This window comes from Akebia trifoliata, chromosome 4, assembly GCF_017979445.1.
Source record: "Akebia trifoliata isolate Shusen 1 chromosome 4, ASM1797944v1, whole genome shotgun sequence".
Lineage (NCBI taxonomy): Eukaryota > Viridiplantae > Streptophyta > Magnoliopsida > Ranunculales > Lardizabalaceae > Akebia > Akebia trifoliata.
In genome coordinates, this window is record NC_141378.1 from 6,666,740 (window position 1) to 6,687,056 (window position 20,317).

A 20,317-nucleotide genomic window follows, 5' to 3' on the forward strand; every position below is an offset into this window, starting at 1 on the left:
AAGAAAAAGAAAATTGTACCACAACCAATTAAAGAGATGGGAAACGAAGAAAAAGAAAACTATACTGCAACCAATAAAGGGTGTTTTTGTATTGCTTTTATTGGTCACGTAGACCACATTAAATATAATTTGCATTCACCTAAAAGAAAAAAATAATATTTTTCTTCCTACGTAAAAAATAACAATTATAAAAGCATCATTCTATAATCTATCTCCATCCTTCTCATCACCACTCCTCCAAACTCATACCTATAAAATCAAAATAAAAGATAATTAGAAAAAAAAAAATGGAGACATAAACAAGCTGATATCCCTAACCTAGATATCACTCATTTAATAGACGGGTTAGACGTGTTGTGATTATGACCCAAAGATAATTAGGCTTAACCCAACCCACTAACTTTTTTGTGATTCCAAAGGTTAAAGATAAGGGTGTTTATGTCATTTTATATTAATCTCTAAAACCAACCTAGGTCAAGGGTGACATGCTATCAGTTTTAAAATATGGGGCATCTATAATATTAACTAAAACATGGAGGGGCATGTCTAAATCACCCCATTTTTTTTCTTACCTTTTTCCAACTGAGAGGAGAGGATAGCTAGACTCGTAGACAGAGTCGTTATTCTCTATTTTTTCTTCAAATCCGAAGTCGGCGTGGTTTGCACAAACGCTCGAATCCTTCTCTTCCTCCTCACCTCTACAGAGAGTGAGAGTGACACATAGAGAATAGTAGAAGAATAAAGATGGATTCAGACGAAGGGAAGTTGTTTATTGGAGGGATCTCATGGGACACAACAGAGGATAAGTTGAATGAGTATTTTGGCAAGTATGGTGAGGTGTTGCAGTCTGTGATTATGCGTGATAAGACGACAGGGAGGCCTAGAGGTTTTGGATTTGTTGGCTTTGCAGATCCTTCTGTCCTCGATAGTGTTCTTCAGGACCAACACACCATTGATGGAAGAATTGTGAGTGATTCAATTATCTAGTGCCAATTGACCCATTTGATGGGTTTTTCTCATTGATTTGTTTTTGGTTCTGGGTATTTGTTATTTCTTGATTATCTTTGATGGGTATCTATGTTGACCTTTTTATTAGCTTTTTGTCTTTGTTTTCGTTTCTAGGGTTTTGCTATGTTTTCTTAAATAATATGGGTTTTCTCTCATTATTCTCTATTCGACTTGTTTGGATCATTTTCTGGGGTATTGGATTTACTTGTTTATGTCGGTTTTGTTAAATTTTTCATTGAATCCGATTCTTATGGTTTTTATTTTTAACTTAATGATGGTTACTACTGAATTTTTCTTCTAGGCTCAATGGATCCATTAGATGGATTTTCTCATAGATTTCCTTTTTGTTCTGGGTCTTTGTAATTTCTTCATTATCTGTGATGGGTATCAATATTTTCATATTTTTTATTTGCATTTTCTCATTGTTTTCATTTCTAGGGTTTTGAAGTTTGTTTTTTGTTCTTATCTAAGATGGGTTCCCTCTTATTTGTCTCTATTTTGCTTGTTTGGGTCATGTGCTGGGGCATTGGGTTTTCTTAATTTCCTCATTTTGTCTGATTTTTATTTTAATTTCCTGATGGTTACTGCGTGATAAAATGTGGGGTGATGATTTTTTGGATTATTTAGTCTTATGCACTGGCAATTTCTTAGTTGCAAATTCAAATATTTGTTTGTTAATCTATAATCTACTCCGCGTTGTTGAAAACTGTTGCTTGATTGTTATGTGGTTAACTGTTTCTTAAATTGTTCATATTGTACTGTTTTTTCAATCAAGTAGTTTTTGTTTTTTATTTTTTCTTTTGTTTCCGTTGTAGTTACTTTTGGTTATCTTGTTCTTTGGAAATTCATTCAGGTTTGAATTGATACCTACTAACCCAAGCAATGAATCTTTGGATTTTTAGAGTTTTTATTTCTTGTGTTGTTTGAAACGTAGATGAGGTGAGGAGATGCTGAGATGGTTGGGTGGAAAAACTAGAAAGATCAAATAAAAAATGAATGCATTCGACAAATTATAATAGTAGTCCTATAGGTGAGAAACTAAGGGAAAGTGAATTGAAATGGTTAGGTCATTCTCAGTGAAGGCTTATTACAGTCCGATTTTAAAAGGACTGTACAAGTTGAAAGTTCTAAAAGAACAAAATGCTGGCCAAAAAGAACATTGATTGATGTAATGAGAGTGGATATGAACACACATGAGTTAATAGAAAGCGTAGATTTAGGCAAAGCTGTATGTTAGGACTAGAATTGTTCAGCTGACCCCAAAATTTTGGGATAATGCTTTAATGATTTTGATGTTGGGAGAATTTACATTTCATTTGTTGATGATGGTTGGGAATTCAGTCATTTGTGTTCTTTTGTGTATATAGACTTGAAAACGTTCTTTCTTCTTCTTTTTTTTCTTATGCATTTTGTGTGTTGGTTTATTGTTTCTCTTCAATAAAATCCACACATAATTAAAAGAAAGCGAAAGAATTGGTTGCTGCTTTTTCTTATTAATATTTAATTTGAAAATGTGTTTTTCACTTAATATTGGAGTGTAAATTATATGGGTTTTAACTCAATTTGGAGGTTTTCGATACTCCCAGCCTCTCTTTGAGGGTACTTAGTTTTGTAATATCCACAAAGAACGAACTTGTTATGGTCTTTTGCTATTTTTTCTATGTCCCTAAGTATCCTTCCTTTCTTCAGTGTAACCCTTTGCTTTGGCAATTCAGGTAGAAGCTAAAAGGGCATTATCAAGGGAAGAACAACACACCAACCCTAGATCTGGAAACCCTAATGGTAGAACCTTTGGAGGTGGTGGTGGTAATATTAAGACAAAGAAGATCTTTGTAGGAGGGTTACCTCCCACTTTAACTGAAGAAGGATTTCGTCAGTATTTTGAGGCCTATGGTAATGTAACAGATGTAGTAATTATGTATGATCAGAGTACCCAACGGCCTCGTGGATTTGGTTTCATCTCCTTCGATACTGAAGAAGCAGTCGATAGAGTTCTACACAAAACTTTTCATGACTTGAATGGTAAATCTGTGGAAGTTAAGCGTGCTCTTCCCAAAGAGTTAAACTCTGGGGGTGGAGGTGGCCGTTCATCGAGTGGTGGGAGTTATCAAGGTTATGGTGCTTCTGGTGCCAACACTGGTGCGTACGATGGTCGAATGGATAATAATAGGTACATGCAGCCTCAGGCAACGGGAGGTGGTTTTCCAGCATATGGTTCTTCTGGGTATGGTGGACCCGGACCAGGCTATGGGTATGGTGCAGCAAATAATGCTGTTGGTTATGGTGGTTTTGGTGGCTATCCTAGTTCCAATGCTGGGTATGGTGGTCCTGTTGCGAGTGGTCCACCCGGTGCTGCAAGAAGCCCATGGGCCTCTCAGCTTCCTTCTGCGGCCTATGGTGTGAATACAGGCTATGGGACTGCAACACCTTGGAGTGCCTCAGGTGTAGGTGGCACTGTTTCTGCACAAACAGGTCAATCTCCAAGTGGTGGTGCTGGCTATGGGAATCAAGGATATGGTTATGGTGGGAGTGATGGATCTTATGCTAACCCAAGTGGCGGCTATGGTGCAGCAGGAGGGCGTGCTGGTGGCACCCCAAATAGCAATGCTGCTGGTGCTGGTGGAGGAGACTTACAGGGAACGGGTGGTGGTTACATGGGGGGTGGCTATAGTGACTCCAATTCGGGTTATCCAAATGCAGTTTGGAGGTCTGATCCTTCACAAGCCGGGAATTATGGGGCCGGCCAGGTGAATGTACCTCAAGGTGGGCAGGTGGCTTATGGTGGTGGATATGGTGGCTCTCATTCCAGGCAGGCCCAACAGTAGTATCCTCCTGTCCTTGTTTCAGTAGAACCTCTATTGCACTCATCAGTTGTGCTTGTTTATCTTATCCGCATAGAGGGATGGATCTCGGAAGACGACAGCTGATTTTATCACGGGTCGGATTGCTTTTGCAGTAGTTGCTATTTTGCTAGTATCCAATTATTAGTTCTTGAATAGTAATTTAGACACCTTTCTTGGTATTTGCTTTCAATCTGTAGTATTATATTTGGTGTGCTTGGTTGTGTCTGGTAGCTTATTTGGAGCTTTTTCCTTTTCTCTAGTTTTAAAGCTAGAGTAGCTTAAATTCTATCTTTGTGTGCTTGGAAGATAGTTAATTTTCTTAATCTTGGAGCATTGGCATATATCTGGCAGCTTGAGTACCACAACGTTTTATGATTAGAAGCACATATGATTGATAGTGATAGAATCAGTAATTTTTCTTTGTCGATGACTAGGAAGTATATATATATATATTTGATAAGGAAAGATATATTATTTGAAAAGGGAGGTCGAGATGGCCAACCCAAAGAGTACAAAAAGAACAAGAGAAACAGAAAAAGCAGACACTGATCACAACCTACTCCCCAAACTATTCCTAAGGGAGATACATTTTTGTCCTAATCAACGGACTTCATTGAGAAAGATTACTTTTTTGGGGCCAACCAGTTGATACTGAGATCACAAACCAACTTATAGTTCTCATGATATATCTCGGTATGGAGGACTAGACTGGGGATCTTTATTTGTTTAAATTCCCTTGGCTGGTGGGTGGGTAATACCCGGAATAGGTATTTTTGATACTATGTTATCGCCTTGAGACTACAAACCCTATCCCATTTTACAAGAAAATGTGTAGTAGTGGTAGATATGTAGATATATTGGAAGGCTTCTTGGTAATGTATGTGGAGCACTATGCCACTTGGCTTGATTACTGCATAATGGGTAGTGGTAAACATAGTGATAGTTGAGATATTTGATGCATTAAGGTAGCGATAAACATAGTGATGGTTGAGATATTTGATGCATAATAGGTAGCGGTAAACATAGTGATAGTTGAGATATTTGACGTCATAATCATTTTCCTCCTGTATTTGCCGTTGTTGTACAGGAGGAGAGAGATGCCGCCATCAATGAAGTCTCTATCCTTGTGGGTTGATCTCAAAGATTTTTAATGGGTCTGTGGCATGAAATGCAGGATTCGCGCTATTGACTTTTATGCATTATAACCCCAGGCCAGGCCAGGCTAGCCACAATGTCAAATCTTTCAAAGCGGTTGCTTCATTTTACGAAAATTCCAATCTTCCAAACAGGATGTGATGGGCTCCAGTCATGAAATTTTAACCATGTTTGGTATGTTTACTCGACAAGTAGTTAGCTTGCATTTGAATAGGTTCTGCTTAAGACAACTTCTATCCATGTTTCTATAAATATATTCCATTCTTACACTTCTTTACCATTTTTTCTCTCTCAATACCTCTAGCTGAGAACGTGGTAGATTTGGTAGATACCAGAAAATAATGTCATTTAAACTTATCGATTTTGATCTCTTGTGCGGTATCTGGTGTTATAGAAGGTGTTTTGGTTATTAAAGTGTTTTACGTAGTAGTACAATCTTCCTTCATTAAATGCTACACACCTAGTTCAAAACATGGTAATCCTTTTATATACTTCATTGTTAATTAATCTTTATTAGTTTCCTTTCCATTTATTGTTTCCCCTTTCTCATTAGCCTGTCGAAACTCAGCAGAGTGCTTTCATTGTTAATCATATAAAGTTTTATTAGTAAAGATACAAACATAGTTATTGGGAGTGGAAGTGTCAAAATTTTTTGGAAAAAAACTAAACTCCAAAGTGTTAACTTAGCTAAGTTGGTCAGAAGTGTGTTAGTGTTGTTCCAACGTCCTAGGTTCATATCAACTGAACTATGGGTCTAAGCCCTAATCCAACTTTATCTTGCTAACCACTAACCCTTTATCTATAAAAATATCTCTGATCGATGGAATATTTGAGTTATGGATTCATCCACTCCATCTTAGTGCAATTTGGGGTAAATCCAAGGTTAGCTGATGATGGTGCCCTCCTAAAGGCCATGCAGGAGGGGGAGGAGGGCTTGGGGTTCACTTCCTGGAGTTTAGTTGATCAACCTTTCTAAAAAGATCATTCCTGTAGCCAAAAAAGGGGGGGAAAATGGTTTTGAAACCTTCTGCGCATACACATCTTTTGATTATTTCCCTGTCACCGAGGGCTTGCTAAGCAGGTTCTTGACTCTTCTGTCATTCCATTGGGGGGTGGACAAGAAAGAAAGTTTAGTTTAAGCTTCAACTCATGATTAGATAATTCTGCTTGGGTTGAATTCAACATTTATAGATAATAAGTATCCTTTTATACCCACGTGACTTCAATTGACGATTGGTTGAATTTCAATAATACTTGAAACTCGACAGTTTTCTTCTTTTCAGCAAAGTGATGGGGTGTGTGTGGTGTGGTGTATTACAAATGTGGGTTCCAAATGCAGCCTGTTAATGTTATATTTATTATAAATATTTACATTTATAGCTCGATCCGAGAACCTTAAAAGTCCTAGATAGCTCGATCTTGTACTAATAATGTGTTTTAAAAATGATTTTTATTGGTGATTTTTGTGAGCGAAAAGCTCATTAGAAAATATATCAGACTTTGTTTTAATAGCTCTTCAACCTCTAGATCGACTATGAGAGTGCTGGTAAGGTATTTCAGAAGTTTGACTTGTTTTAGTCATCTTGTTTAGGCTGAGATAAACCCTGCCCAATGCTCAAGGGTGGATTAGAAGAATATTGGTTACAAGATCAGATTTGTAGTTCGATAAATAAATATTTAAATTATACAAAATAATTATTTTAATTAAAAAATTATAACAATAGGTCGACACATCTGATTTTATTGATTGAGACGAGATTTTGAAAATATCTTCAGTTCCATCTCAGTTATCGAACAAGACAATACACTCTGGGAAACTATTCACATTGAATGTCTTAACCGTTATAGAACAATATCGACTGGTGAGTCATCTGTGTCTCAGACAAGGTTTGAAACCATGAGTTGATCATGATCTCATTGCTCTTCCTCTTTTTTTTTATGTATTATATATCAGATTAGTTTTAATATTCTTTTTAGAAAACAGAAGATAGAAACATAACTTTATTAGAGATCAGTAGTAACTTTTTTTACTTTTCTAATTTACTAATGGAGCAGATCCTCTGTACTCCGTTTTTCTTGTAGCCCATCACATTGATAAAATAAAATAACAACTCAGCCCTCTTCTACTGATGGTTCAGATGAGATTTATAAAATAATAAAAAATATTCTCTAATCAAAGTGTTTGAAAATGGACGGTCATGAAGTTTTTTAAAATTAAACGATCGGATGCAACTGTTTTGGTCATGTGGCACACACCCTCAATATTAGATAATAGTTACCTCGACTATAGGAAAAACATGCAAATCTGTTGGAACATATGAGAATGATATCCCCAGACTTCATAATATAATGAATCTCTAGAAAAATAAACATTCATCTCTAGGAATCCTGTGATTTTCTTTGGTCGGATGCAGTGTCTCAAATGTCTTTTAGATTATCAGAAAAGTTTTTTTTCGATTTTGGATCATTGTTCATTTAAATTCATAACATGCATTTTGAGTGAATTCATCACTTTTATACTCAATGAATTTGCTTGGTATATCTACGAGTTTGCAGGTATTACAAGTGACAAATCCACGAGTTCACAGGTTATAAAGATGATAAATGCTGGAGATTCATCGTAAAATAAATAAACCCACGAGTTCATAGGTTATATTTTGGGTTATAAGTTTTTATTTGAGATGCAAACAACTACTGAAATTATTTGAACGAGTCTTATAATGCTGAGATAATAAATTGAGGAGAGTTGTTATTGCCACACCAACTTTTACTAATGCCGCACCAGTTCCTATGTAAAATCTCCAACGAATTGCACCAGGCGTGGCATTAGTAAAATTTGATGTGGCAATAGTAACTCTCTAAATTGAGCCAAATAAACGGTGTGTTTTAATCACTAATTGCGGTGCGATAAATAATTTAAGAGAGTGTTATAAATAAAAGTTAAAGAGTGCCAATGGTAGCTCCTCCCAAGATTTGTTGTTTTTTTTTTTTTTGCTACGCAGACAGCATGGAGAAGAGAAAAGCTTCCGCTAAATTTAGCGAAGGCCTAACTAAATTTAGAGACGAAAAACCAATTCTCTCTCTGGCTCCGTTTCTGGGCTTAGCTGTCTCTCCTCCACCTTCTTCGCTCTTCTTCATTTCCTTCGCTGGCACACAACTAATAACACCCCCCTCCTCACACCCTTCCTCCACAAAAAATAAAAAAAATGCCGAGAAGAAGAACCCTACATTTTCCCCTTGCGCCGGATATCTGACGAAACCCCATCGCCAGAATCTGACCCACAACCCTCTCCTTCCCTCCACTCCCAACCATGGGTCCTCGCCATCACTCCCGTCGCGAATCCCTGGCAGAATCCTTCTCCACATTCAGATCAGAATATGAAATCGATTTCGATCTCGAATGGCCTTTCGGTAAAATCGATGGCCTAGGTCGAGACGATCTAAGAGAAGCGGCGTACGAGATCTTCTTCACTGCGTGTCGATCATCTCCAGGGTTTGGAGGTAAGAATGCCTTCTCGTACTACCCATCGGTGCAAGATAGCGGAGAAGGTAATGGAGGTGGAGGTGGAGGAGGAGTAGGGACGACGACGAGAGGGAGTAGAATAAAGAGGGCACTTGGGTTAAAGACTGTGAAGCGGTTGTCATCGAAGAAGAGTTCTGGTTATGGTTCGAATCCTTCGTCACCAACCGCGCACTTCAGCTTGGCTAATTCGAGCCAGATGAAGCTAAGGAGACCGATGACGTCAGCGGAGATTATGAAGCAGCAAATGAAGGTGTCGGACCAGAGTGACAACCGACTTAGAAAAACGCTTATGAGGACTCTTGTTGGCCAGGTACGTACGTTAACGTTAGTGGTGGTGCGCATGGTAGCTTCTATTGATTTGGATTTTGCTATTATGCGCTTGAGATTTGGGAATTGGGAAGGAATATTGATACTCCTTGATCCTTGTGTTTTCAAACTTAATATATGACCACTCTTGACTTTGCTCTTCTCTAATTACTAAGGAGAAAATGACCAAAATAACCTCGTTGCCAATCCTGAAACTGTAGAAAATCTAAAATTTTCTTTTCATATTTTACATAAAAAAAAATTCTATCTTTTTTTTTTTAGGTTTAAATATTGAACCAGCAGAGTACCATGAAATACTTTACCCAGGTGGTTTAAGATGACTAGTTTGTAAGATTTTTTTTTTTTGGTGACATGTTGAAGATGAGGGTATTTAGGTCATTTTTTCATTTGATGATTATTAGAGAAGATCATCAAGGTTAAATATAAAAACCTACTAGATTCAAGTAAATATATTAATTTTCCCAAAAGTTTAGCATTTTCAAATATGAAAATTGTATTATTTTCAAATATTTTTTACCATTGTACATTTTATTACTCTTCAAGAAATATTTTTTTTATTTTGTTTTATATATTATAAATATGATCATTTCAACTCTGATGATACGTGATTTTGCACGTGAGTTATACAAACTAGTATTTATCTAAATGATTAATTTAAGAGATTGTTTTGAAAGGTTATTTCTTTAATTTAAAAAATATTTATTAATGTGAATTTGTGTCAACAACACTCACTCTTCTTTGATTATGATAGTAAAGATTTCCTGAAAAAGAAAACTATTACCCGGTCAAGTCTCTAATCCGACTCACCCATTTTTTAGTTCATCAAGCCAAGTTTATAAGTCAATTTGATGAATTGTTCCAAACTAGGTTTAGTAGTGAGTCACCTCAAACTTCGCTAGTTGACTAAGATGAGTCTTAAAAAATAGCTTGTGATCAATAAACTAATTATAACGAACTCACCATCACTGTTATATCATTTTAAACAGATGGGTAGACGAGCAGAGACCATCATCCTCCCACTTGAGCTCCTCCGCCACCTAAAACCATCTGAATTCAGTGATGCCCATGAGTATCATCTCTGGCAAAAGCGCCAACTCAAAATTCTCGAAGCGGGTCTCGTTCTCTATCCTTCCATCCCACTAGATCGATCCGACTCGTTTGCAATGCAGCTCTGTGACATTGTCCATGAGGTTGAGAAGAAGCCCATTGATACTAGCAAAAACTCCGAAACCATTCGAACTTTATGCAATTGCGTGGTCTCATTGTCATGCCGTAGTGCTAAAGGTGCACCCTCAGAGGTGTGTCATTGGGCCGATGGGTTCCCCATCAACATTCACTTATACATCTCTCTCTTATACTCAATTTTCGATCTCAAGGACAAGACATTAGTACTTGATGAGATCGACGAGTTGTGGGAGCCCATGAAGAAGACATGGCCCATACTAGGAATCAACAAGTTGATTCACAATGTGTGTTTTACTTGGGTACTATTCCAACAATATGTAGCAACGGCACAAACCGAACAAGACCTTTTATGTGCTTCTCTTGCTATGTTAGCTGAAGTGGCTAACGACATGAAGAAAGTAGATCGAGAAGTTATATATGTTAAGATGTTGTCGTCCGCTTTGGTTTCGATGCAAACATGGTCGGAGAAGAGACTTCTTGATTATCATGAGAGCTTTCAGAAGGGGACGGCCGGGTTGATGGAGAACCTTCTACCGTTGGCATTATCGACTACAAGGATATTGGACGAAGACGCATCGAACCTTGGTGTGGTACAGGAGAGAGGGGATTCAACGGCGGACTCCACAGGGAATAAGGTGTATTCTTACATAAGATCATCATTGAGAAATGCGTTTGCTAAGGTTCGTATTCGACCACAGGCAGCTCCCCTTTCAATAGAATTGCTTATCACTTCTATAAGAATCATGTTGCGACATCTATTGTTTGCTGACAGTGTTCCGGAAGTGCTTTTCTTTGGTCTAGAAGTGCTTCCAGAAGCTGTGCGGCATTTGGTGAAAAGCTGTTTTTTTTTTTTTTTTTTTTGCATTCTAGATTGTGAACTAAAATGCCCCTCAAATAATAGGAGTAACAACCCTTGAAAATTTTTCGAGCATATTTAATCATCTGCTTCAAAATTTGGTGACATTTTTCATCCAAAAAACTTGTAGATTTTTTACCATCCATATTCCCACAAAAGCCAGAAACCAATAATGGGTCCAAGCAACCTCGGCTTCTAGTCCTCTTTTGGCTTTTGGCTTATGCCTTCAGCAAGTATTCCAAAGCCGAGTGCATATCAAACAAAATTTTGGGAATCAAATGCTCTTTTGACGGGTGGGAAAGTCAAATCTGCTCACCAGAAGTTGTACCGAATGTATCCTAAGAAACTTGTGCTAATCAAAAGCATTATCCCAAAATTTTGGGGTGGACTGAATGAATCTTGTTCCACCTTTCAATTCTATTTAAGTCTAAATAACTAATACCATATATTTGTTCTCTTTTTTGTTGTTTTGGCTATTTTATGATCAAAAGATATTAGAAAATGTGGCCAACAGCATGACCATTGATGAAGAAGAGACATGTGAAGCCCTCATTCAATTAGCCAAAGAAACAGAGGAATTGGCCATGAAAGAAAAGGAAAGCTTCAGTCCTATACTCAAGAGATGGCACCCCATTGCAGCTGGTGTTGCGGCTTTGACCCTTCATAACTGCTACGGAGTTGTATTAAAACAGTACTTAGCTGGGGTGTCCATGTTAACGAATGAGACGATCGGGGTCTTGCAGAGAGCTGGAAAGCTAGAGAAGGATTTAGTTCAAATGGTGGTTGAAGCCTCTGTGGATTGCGAAGACGGAGGCAAGGTGATCATAAGGGAAATGGTTCCATATGAGGTTGATTCCATCATTTTGAACCTCTTAAAAACATGGATAGATCAGAGGTTGAAGAGAGGGAGGGAGTTTCTTGGTAGAGCTAAAGAAACTGAGGTAAGTTTTAATTTTTTATCTACTAATGGTTTGAGTTTGAAGTACAAAATTACATTAGTCTTGATGATTTGCAAGTGTGTTATGTCTTTGTATGTCAGACATGGAACCCAAAGTCCAAAACAGAGCCATATGCACAATCAGCCGTGGAAATAATGAAGCTTGCCATGGAAACCGTGGACGACTTCTTTGAAATCCCTATTTCCATCTCTGATGATTTAGTTCAAGATCTTGCAGATGGATTAGAATCTCTCTTCCAAGACTACACTTCATTTATTGCATCATGTGGTAAGACTTCCCTCTCCATATGTTTGTGAGCTTAAAGCAACTCCAATGTACTCGTCATCCCCTCTCAACTGCCGTTTTGGAGAGCCAAATCCAAAATGTGTTTCGAACACACTATCCATCTTGGAGAGTGGGATTTTCACTATCTATTTTGGCTAGCAAGTTTGGGTTCTCCATCTCCTCTACTGCTATTTTGGAGAGTCATTTCGGATTTTAGGACCAACGCACTAGCCATCTCCATCTCAATTAAAAAATATTAAAATATTTATGGATAGTCATTTGAATGGCATTGTTGGAGTGCATACCCCTTGAATATCCAAAATGACTATCCATAATGGAATGGTTAGTCATTTTTGGATATTCCCGTTGGAGTTACTCTTAGATGTTCTATGAGACTTGTGTTTTCTTTGTGATAAACCCAACAATTATAACTTTTACGTCCTTTTTGTTTATATGCTCTTAGGATCAAAGCAAAACTATATCCCTCCTCTTCCCCCTTTAACAAGATGTAACCACGACTCGAAATTTATCAAGCTTTGGAAGAAAGCAAGTCCTTGCAATGTTGGGGTGGAAGACATGTATCGAGGTGGGTTGACAGATGGTAACCACCCTCGCCCATCCATGAGCCGTGGCACACAACGCCTTTATATCCGCCTCAACACCCTTCATTACATCCTCTCTCACCTCCACTCCATCGATAAGTCACTCTCCCTCTCTGTACGCCAAAACCCATTGCCTCGCAACCGCTTATCTAATAGTGGCCGACATTTTGTGACTTCAACCTCGTACTTTGACCTTGCTCGGTCCTCCATTCAGGCAGCTTTACAAAGTGTCTCGGAAGTAGCTGCTTACCGTCTTATCTTCCTTGACTCAACTTTCATCCTCTATGATAGCCTCTACTCGGGTGATGTTGCCAATGCACGTATACGTCCTGCATTGCGTACACTCAAGCAAAACCTCACACTCCAAGCTGCAATCCTCATGGATCGTGCTCAACCTCTAGCTGTAAAATCAGTGATGAAGGCCACTTTTGAGGCTTATCTTATGGTATTGCTTGCCGGGGGGAGTAACCGAGCCTTTTTATTGTCAGACCACGAGATGATTGAGGAGGACTTTGATAGCCTTAAACGTGTCTTTTGCACATGTGGGGAGGGTTTGATGACCGAGGAAGTTGTGGAAAAGGAAGCAGAGACGGTGGAAGGGGTAGTGGGACTGATGGGTCAGAGTACGGAGCAATTGGTGGAAGACTTCAGTATTGTGGCGTGCGAAGTGAGTGGGCTTGGTGTTGTGGGTGTTGGGCAAAAGGTGCCGATGCCTCCGACAACAGGTAGGTGGAACAGAGCCGATCCAAATACGATCTTGAGGGTGCTGTGTTATAGGAACGATAGTACAGCGAATCGCTTTCTGAAGAAGACCTTTCAGTTAGCAAAGAGAAGGTGAAGAAAGATGATTTATTTGTACAAGTGGCAAGAGCCTTGTTGTGATGTGATGGAAAATGATGTTGGGTTCTAAGTCACAAAATTTAATAATCATAAATGGTTTCATTGCCATTAATTATTGTTTTTCCCATGTTTACCAAGGAAGAATAGAAATGAAATGTTTGGGAATGCTAGTATCAGTAGTTTGGCTTCTTAGTATATTATATCAAGATTTGTGTTTGGGGTTGAGTATGCTTTTGTACTAGTTTTGGTATTTTATAGTGGTTGTTAGAGTTGATTCTTAATCTAAATAGTCATTAAACTCGCTAATATAAATGATAAAATTAACCTCGATTTTGAATATTATTATTATTATTATTTTTTTAATTTGAAATCTTATTGTCATCATCATTAAAGCTTTATCCCATTGAAGGGGGATCCTTTTACCTCGGTTTTCTATAATATCCTGAAAAAGTACCTGAATACTCTCATCTTCAACCTCTAACCTTTGATTTTCTTTATAAAACTAAGTCTCATCTTCAACCTCTCGATTAATAATCTTTACCATCATCTATAGTCTTAAAATTTTACCCACTTCAATCTTCAAAGACTAGATAATGAAATAGGATTTTTGAAGAAGTAGAAGATGATTGAATTTTAGATTTAAAAAAATCCACTATTTTCTATAGGACTTAAGGTGAGAATGAAAACATGAATTGGAGATGAGGTTTAATAGATTCAAAATAGTTAATTGTAGAGGTTTAAGGACTTGAAAATGACAGATTTTAGGGTGAAAAATCAAGGGTTTTTGTGCTAGATATTGAAAATGAGAGTAATTAGGTCATTTTATTTGTCTGTAAGAGAAGACTGAGGTCAAGGGGGTATGTCATAAGTTTCAAAACATAGGATATCTCAAATATTCATCAAAACGTAGAGGGTCTAATATCTAAATCACCCTGAAAAACGAAAAATTGAGCAGGAGAAGATAAATACCTCCTGTATCCCCTAAAACCCTCATTTCTTCTTCATCTTCTTCTTCTTCTCTCTCGTAAACCCTAACCCACCCATAGTAATGGCGGCTGCAACGATGGCTGCATCCATAGTTCGATCCATCGCCTCCAAACCCTCTCTGTTCCTCCCCAGACGCCTCTTCTTCTCTTCTTCTTTAGCTCAAGCCTCTCCCTTCCCAACTCTTCGACTCAGGAGACCTTCATTCTCGATCTCTCACTCGGTGCGTGTCGTCGCGCCAGAAGCCATCCGGTTGAACCAGGTTCGTTGTAGGGTTCACCGGTCTGGTGGGGACTCGGCTTACTCACCATTGAACTCTGGGTCAAACTTCAGTGACCGGCCACCGACCGAAATGGCGCCGCTTTTCCCTGGTTGCGATTACGAGCATTGGCTCATTGTCATGGAGAATCCCGGTGGTGAGGGTGCGACTAAGCAGCAGATGATCGATTGTTACATTCAAACCCTAGCCAAGATTGTTGGAAGGTAAAATGTGTGTGCAAGAGAGAGTGAAATATTGGATTTTGTTTCTCAAGATTTCAGATTACGGTTTAAGATTTGGGGTTTATGTCTTTAGGGTTTAGTACTCTGTATGTTATTTGTTGGAAGGTAAAATGTTTGTGTGAGAGAGAGTGAAAGATTCAAATTTGTTTCTTGGAATTTCAGGGGTTTAAGGTTTGGGTTTATGTCTCTAGGGTTTTTCTCTGTATGTTATTTGTTGGATTTTGGGGTATTTGGGGTTTTTTTGGATTTATTTGTTTTTTTGTTTTTCCGTTTTGGGAGTGCTTGGATAGAAGGATAGTTTCAGTTACTTACATTGAAACCCTAACTAAGGTTGTTGGAAGGTAAAATGTGTGTGGGAGAGTGAAAGATCGATTTTTTTTTCTCAGAACTTCAGATTAGGGTTTAAGGTTTTAGTTTTATGTCTTTAGGGTTTTTTTCTGTACGTTATTTGTTGGATATTGGGGTATTGGGGTTTCGGGATCTTTTCATTTCTTCTTTTTTGGGAATGTTTGGATTCAAGGATAGTTTGAGATACTTGAATTCAAACACTAAATAAGGTTGTTGGAAGTAAAATGTGTGCACGTGTTTGTTCTTTGTTAGATTTTGGGGTTTCTGTATCTTTTCATTTATTCCTTTTGGGTGTGTTTGGATACAAGGATAATTCTTGCAGGGGTACACTTAATCACGCAGAATTAAGAGTTATCCATTAATTTGGCTTGTAGGAGATTATGTGTTTTCTTCGGAAACACATGTTCACTCACCTATCAGGCATAAGACCTTACACATCATACAAGAAATGTGCATCCTAGTATCAATTTATATTATTTTCCTGTGATTTTTATGAAAATTTTACTTTTTAATTTTGTCTTGTTTATATTCTGTGTTTCAAATGTTATGATACATCAGTGAAGAGGAAGCAAAGAAGAAGATTTACAATGTTTCATGTGAGAGGTATTTCGGTTTCGGATGTGAGATTGATGAGGAGACCTCTAATAAGCTTGAAGGTTTGTGTGGTTCACAATCCACATTTGTTGAATATCTGGTGGGGCTGTGTTTTTGCTGAGTTGTGTGTTTCTGTATTTACAGGTCTGCCTGGTGTTCTGTTTGTCCTTCCAGATTCTTATGTTGATGCTGAGAACAAAGACTATGGAGGTAAACTGTTAAGGACATGAGAAGAAATAAACAAATTTTGTCGTGCCTCATTGTGAAGCTAGTCAACTACTATAACTTTATCATTTTAATTATAATCTGATATACAGATATTGTCTCACAGTAAGTATGGGTTAATTACATTTTACATTTAGCTTCCATCTCTATGTGGACTTTAGACTCTAGTGGATGGCTAAGTGGAACAGCCTTAAAGGCATTATCTAGCTATGAAAGCTAATGGAGTCTTATCAAACCTCACTCTTAATCGTTTTTGGAATTCTTACAATTAATGGAGTTGTAGATCGATAGAGATTTATCATACTCTTTTTATGGTTTCAATGTATAAATATTTATAATAGGTATGAACTGTGTGCTTATCATGGATTTGAAGCTCTAGACTCTAGGGGATGTGAGATTTTTATATTTTCTGGGGTGCTACAATTATCTTGAATTATGATTTTATGAAATATCTATTTATTTGTGGTTTCGAAGCACAAGCATTAAGCTCTAGGGAAAGTAAGACATGGATGGGTGATGAGCATGCATACATTAGGGGTATGATATCAGTCCATCTTGGCAAAGCGGAAGAGCCTTAAAGGCAATGTCTAGCTTTGAATGCTAATGGACTCAGATTAAACTTATCTCTTAACTATTCCAAGCTTCTCATACTTGATGGAGTGGTAGATCAGTAGAGATGAAACATGCAATTTTTATAGCTTATGGATGTTCAGGTTTAATTAGTTATGAATTTCTACTTTATTGATTGATTTGAAGCACTGGTCGCAAGAAGAATTTAGTAGTACACTCAGTCCATCTTGGCAAAGCGGAGAAGCCGCTAAAGGCAATGTCTAGCTTTGAATGCTAATGGACTCACATCAAACTTCTCTCTCAACTGTTCTCGGCATCTCATACTTAATGGAGTTGTGGATCAGTAGAGCTGAAACATTCAATTTTATACCTTTTTGGTTTATTTGCACAGGACATTAGGGGAAGTAAGTACAGTCCATCTTGGCAAAGCGGAGAAGCTGTTAAAAGGCAATGTCTAGCTTTGAATGCTAATGGACTCAAATCAAACTTCTCACTCAACTGTTCTAATGCTTCTCATATTTTGGAGTAGTGAATCAGTAGAGCTGAAACATGCAATTTTATAGATTGTCGATCAGTGGATGTTAAGATTTAACTTTAGCTATTACATTCTGCTTAGTGATTGATTTGAACTACTGGACACTAGGGAAAATAAGTTAAGATGCTCAGTCCATCTTGGCAAAGCTGAGAAGCCATTAAAGGCAATGTCTAGCTTTGAATGCTAATGGACTCACATCAAACTTCTCTCTCAACTGTTCTGGGCATCTCATACTTGATGGAGTTGCGGACCAATTGAGCTGAAACATGCAATTTTATACCTTTTTGGTTTATTTGCACAGGACATTAGGGGAAGTAAGTACAGTCCATCTTGGCAAAGTGGAGAAGCTGTTAAAAGGCAATGTCTAGCTATGAATGCTAATGGACTAAAATCAGACTTCTTGCTCAACTGTTCTATGCTTCTCATTCTTTGGAGTTGTGGATCAGTAGAGCTAAAACATGCAATTTTATAGCTTGTTGATCGGTGGATGTTAAGGTTTAACTTTAGCTATTACATTCTGCTTCATGATTGATTTGAATTACTGGACACTAGGGAAAATAAGTAAGTATGCTCAGTCCATCTTAGCAAAGCAGAGAAGCCTTTAAAGGCAATGTCTAGTTTTGAAGGCTAGTGGACTCAACGTCAAAATCCTCTCTGAACTATTCTTGGCTTCTCATTCTCATAGAAGTTGCAGACCAATGGAGATGAAACATGCAATTTTGTGCCCCTAAATACTTGTAGAGTACTCCAGTGTAAGAGTTTGATTTCTCTTTATGATTGGTAGGTGGCTTAATTTAGTTATTCAAATCTTTTCTACTCTACCAATCTCAACTGTTTTGGGAGCATCTTCTTCCTACATTGTTGTTCTCTATCATGGATCTTTAGATCAGTTTTAACTTTGCGACATTCCTGTACATAATTACTAGCAATTTTATAAACATGAAGCTGTATTGATACTGTAATTTTACTTCACTCAAATGCTTACAAATTGGTCATAAATTATATCCCCTTATCATTTTCTGTCGTGGTCACTTGTTAGTATATCGTTCTCAGTACATGTAGGAATTATGCGTGCTGTTCACATTAAAATTGATGCGTTGAACATGATAGCACCCCTCTTAATATTATGTTACATTGGTCAAAACAAAACATAGAGTTTGCGGGGAGTACTTTTGATGACTTTGTTTTGAGATGGAATTCTTTATGTACCCATTAATGTTTTAGTTTCCATTACTTTGCTGTTGTTTGAGAGGCTTTCTCGGCCTCCTTATACGCTGTTTTTCCTTTCTTTTTCAATATATTATACTTATCCAAAAAAAATATTATGTTACATTGACATGCTAATCGTTCTGGGTTTGTATGTTTATTTGGATTTACAGCTGAACTGCTTGTGAATGGAGAGATAGTTCAGAGATCTCCTGAGAGACAGAGGAGGGTGGAGCCCGTGCCTCAGAGAGCCCAAGATAGACCCAGATACAATGACAGAACCCGATATGTTAGGCGGAGAGAAAACCAGCGATGAGTGAAACCCCCCTACATGAATTATGGCTGAGCTGTAAAGTTTGTGGTTTGGAAGGAAGAATAGCTTTTGTCTGTTAATGTTAAGCCTTGGTAAAACATGGTTATATCTCACTAAGATCTGGTAGTGGACTTGAATTATGTAGTTGTGCTCCAATCCTGTTCAAACATGTTTGTTCTGATTAGTCCAAGACTTTTAATATATTGCTAATGTTTTTTTTTTTAACATGATTATATGTAATCTGTACAAACTGTTATTCTGACTATATTTAAGGCAGGTCTGCAATGGAAGACTAGACAACATGATTTATGTGAGTTGGGGATTATTGGGAAGTCTATATCTATCTGAAATTTGTTTGAGCACAAAAAAATATTTTTTAATCATAAACGTTAAAAATCATTTATTTAACTATAAAAACACTAAAAACCAAGATAATATCATTCTTGCCCAGGAGATGGTCCATAATTTTCATCTGAAGTCTGCTAAAATAAATATCAGAAACGCTTATGATTGTGTGAACTGGTCTTTTTTAGAAGGCTATTCTAATCCAATTGTGTTGTCTTATAGGGTGGGTTAAATCTGGTGATGGAATGTGTCAGATCCTAGTTTTTTTTGGTCCTTACCAAATGGGTTTTCTCATGGTTTTTTTAGAAGTGAATGTGGTCTCAGACAGGGCGATCCCCTATCTTTTTATTTATTCATTCATGCAATGGAGGCTTTTTCTTGTTTATACCAGCAGACAGTAGAGGCAGGGTCCATTTTAAATCCGACTGTTTTAGGTACCCAGGGTTTGTCTCATTTGATTTTCGCGGATGATGTGCTTATCTTCTCCTAGAATGATTGGGATTCTTTTCATAATATCAAAGAAGTGCTTTCCTTGTTTCATGAACTTTTGGGTCTTCCAAGTCAATGACTCTAAAAGTAATGTATTTTTCAGTGAGTCTTGTAAAAACCAGTAAGTGGCTTTGACTATTCTTGGGTTTGGTAAAGGTTCTTTTCCGATTAGATATGTGGGGTTGTCACTTTATTCAACTCGGTTAAGTTCCTTGTGCCAACCTCTTATTGATTTAGTTAGTCATAGAGTAGAGGGTTGGAATGCTAACTAGCTATCTAATGCAGGAAGGCTAGCATTAATTAAGTCTGTTCTTTCAAGCTTTTAAGTCTATTGATCAGCTTCTTTCAACATCCCAGTGAATTTTGAAAAAAATAAAAAATATCTTGAATAATTACCCGTGGAGTGGTCCTTCCCTTGATCGTACAGTCCATCTTGTGAATTGGAAAAAAATAGAAAATATCTTGAATAATTTCCCATGGAGTGGTCCTTCCCTTGATCGTACAGTCCATCTTGTGAATTGGAGTAAGATTTGTAAACCTTTTGATAGAGGAGGCTTAGGCACTCATCATCCTAGGGAAAGCAATAGACTTGGCATGGCTAAACTGTTTTGGAGAATGGTGGAAAATAATTGTATGTGGGCTGAA

At 37.6% G+C, this 20,317-nt stretch overlaps 3 protein-coding genes across 4 annotated transcripts; all 3 read left to right on the forward strand.

The window, feature by feature from the left end:
- Positions 1-602: 602 nt before the first annotated feature.
- On the forward strand, positions 603-5,284 carry LOC147403368 (heterogeneous nuclear ribonucleoprotein 1-like). 2 transcript variants are annotated; one of them, XR_015177477.1, is made up of 3 exons: positions 603-966; positions 2,724-3,946; positions 4,939-5,284. XR_015177477.1 is itself a non-coding variant. In XM_086438929.1 (2 exons), the coding sequence occupies exons 1-2, from the start codon at positions 745-747 to the stop codon at positions 3,831-3,833; spliced, it is 1,332 nt and encodes a 443-aa protein (XP_086295055.1). In that variant the 5' UTR covers positions 603-744; the 3' UTR covers positions 3,834-4,174. The 2 variants fall into 2 exon arrangements, 1 of the variants encoding a protein (XP_086295055.1); XM_086438929.1 differs by lacking the exon at positions 4,939-5,284 and having other exon boundaries at positions 2,724-4,174.
- Positions 5,285-5,560: 276 nt separating this feature from the next.
- Positions 5,561-13,732, forward strand: LOC147403369 (protein unc-13 homolog). The gene is made up of 5 exons (XM_086438927.1): positions 5,561-8,839; positions 9,843-10,721; positions 11,389-11,838; positions 11,937-12,123; positions 12,584-13,732. Exons 1-5 carry the CDS (start codon positions 8,318-8,320, stop codon positions 13,558-13,560), a joined length of 3,015 nt encoding a protein of 1,004 aa, XP_086295053.1. The 5' UTR covers positions 5,561-8,317; the 3' UTR covers positions 13,561-13,732.
- An 803-nt stretch (positions 13,733-14,535) lies between these two features.
- On the forward strand, positions 14,536-19,065 carry LOC147403370 (multiple organellar RNA editing factor 2, chloroplastic-like). Its single transcript, XM_086438930.1, has 4 exons — positions 14,536-15,029; positions 15,954-16,051; positions 16,134-16,199; positions 18,699-19,065. Exons 1-4 carry the CDS (start codon positions 14,611-14,613, stop codon positions 18,839-18,841), a joined length of 726 nt encoding a protein of 241 aa, XP_086295056.1. The 5' UTR covers positions 14,536-14,610; the 3' UTR covers positions 18,842-19,065.
- The last annotated feature ends 1,252 nt before the right edge of the window (positions 19,066-20,317 follow it).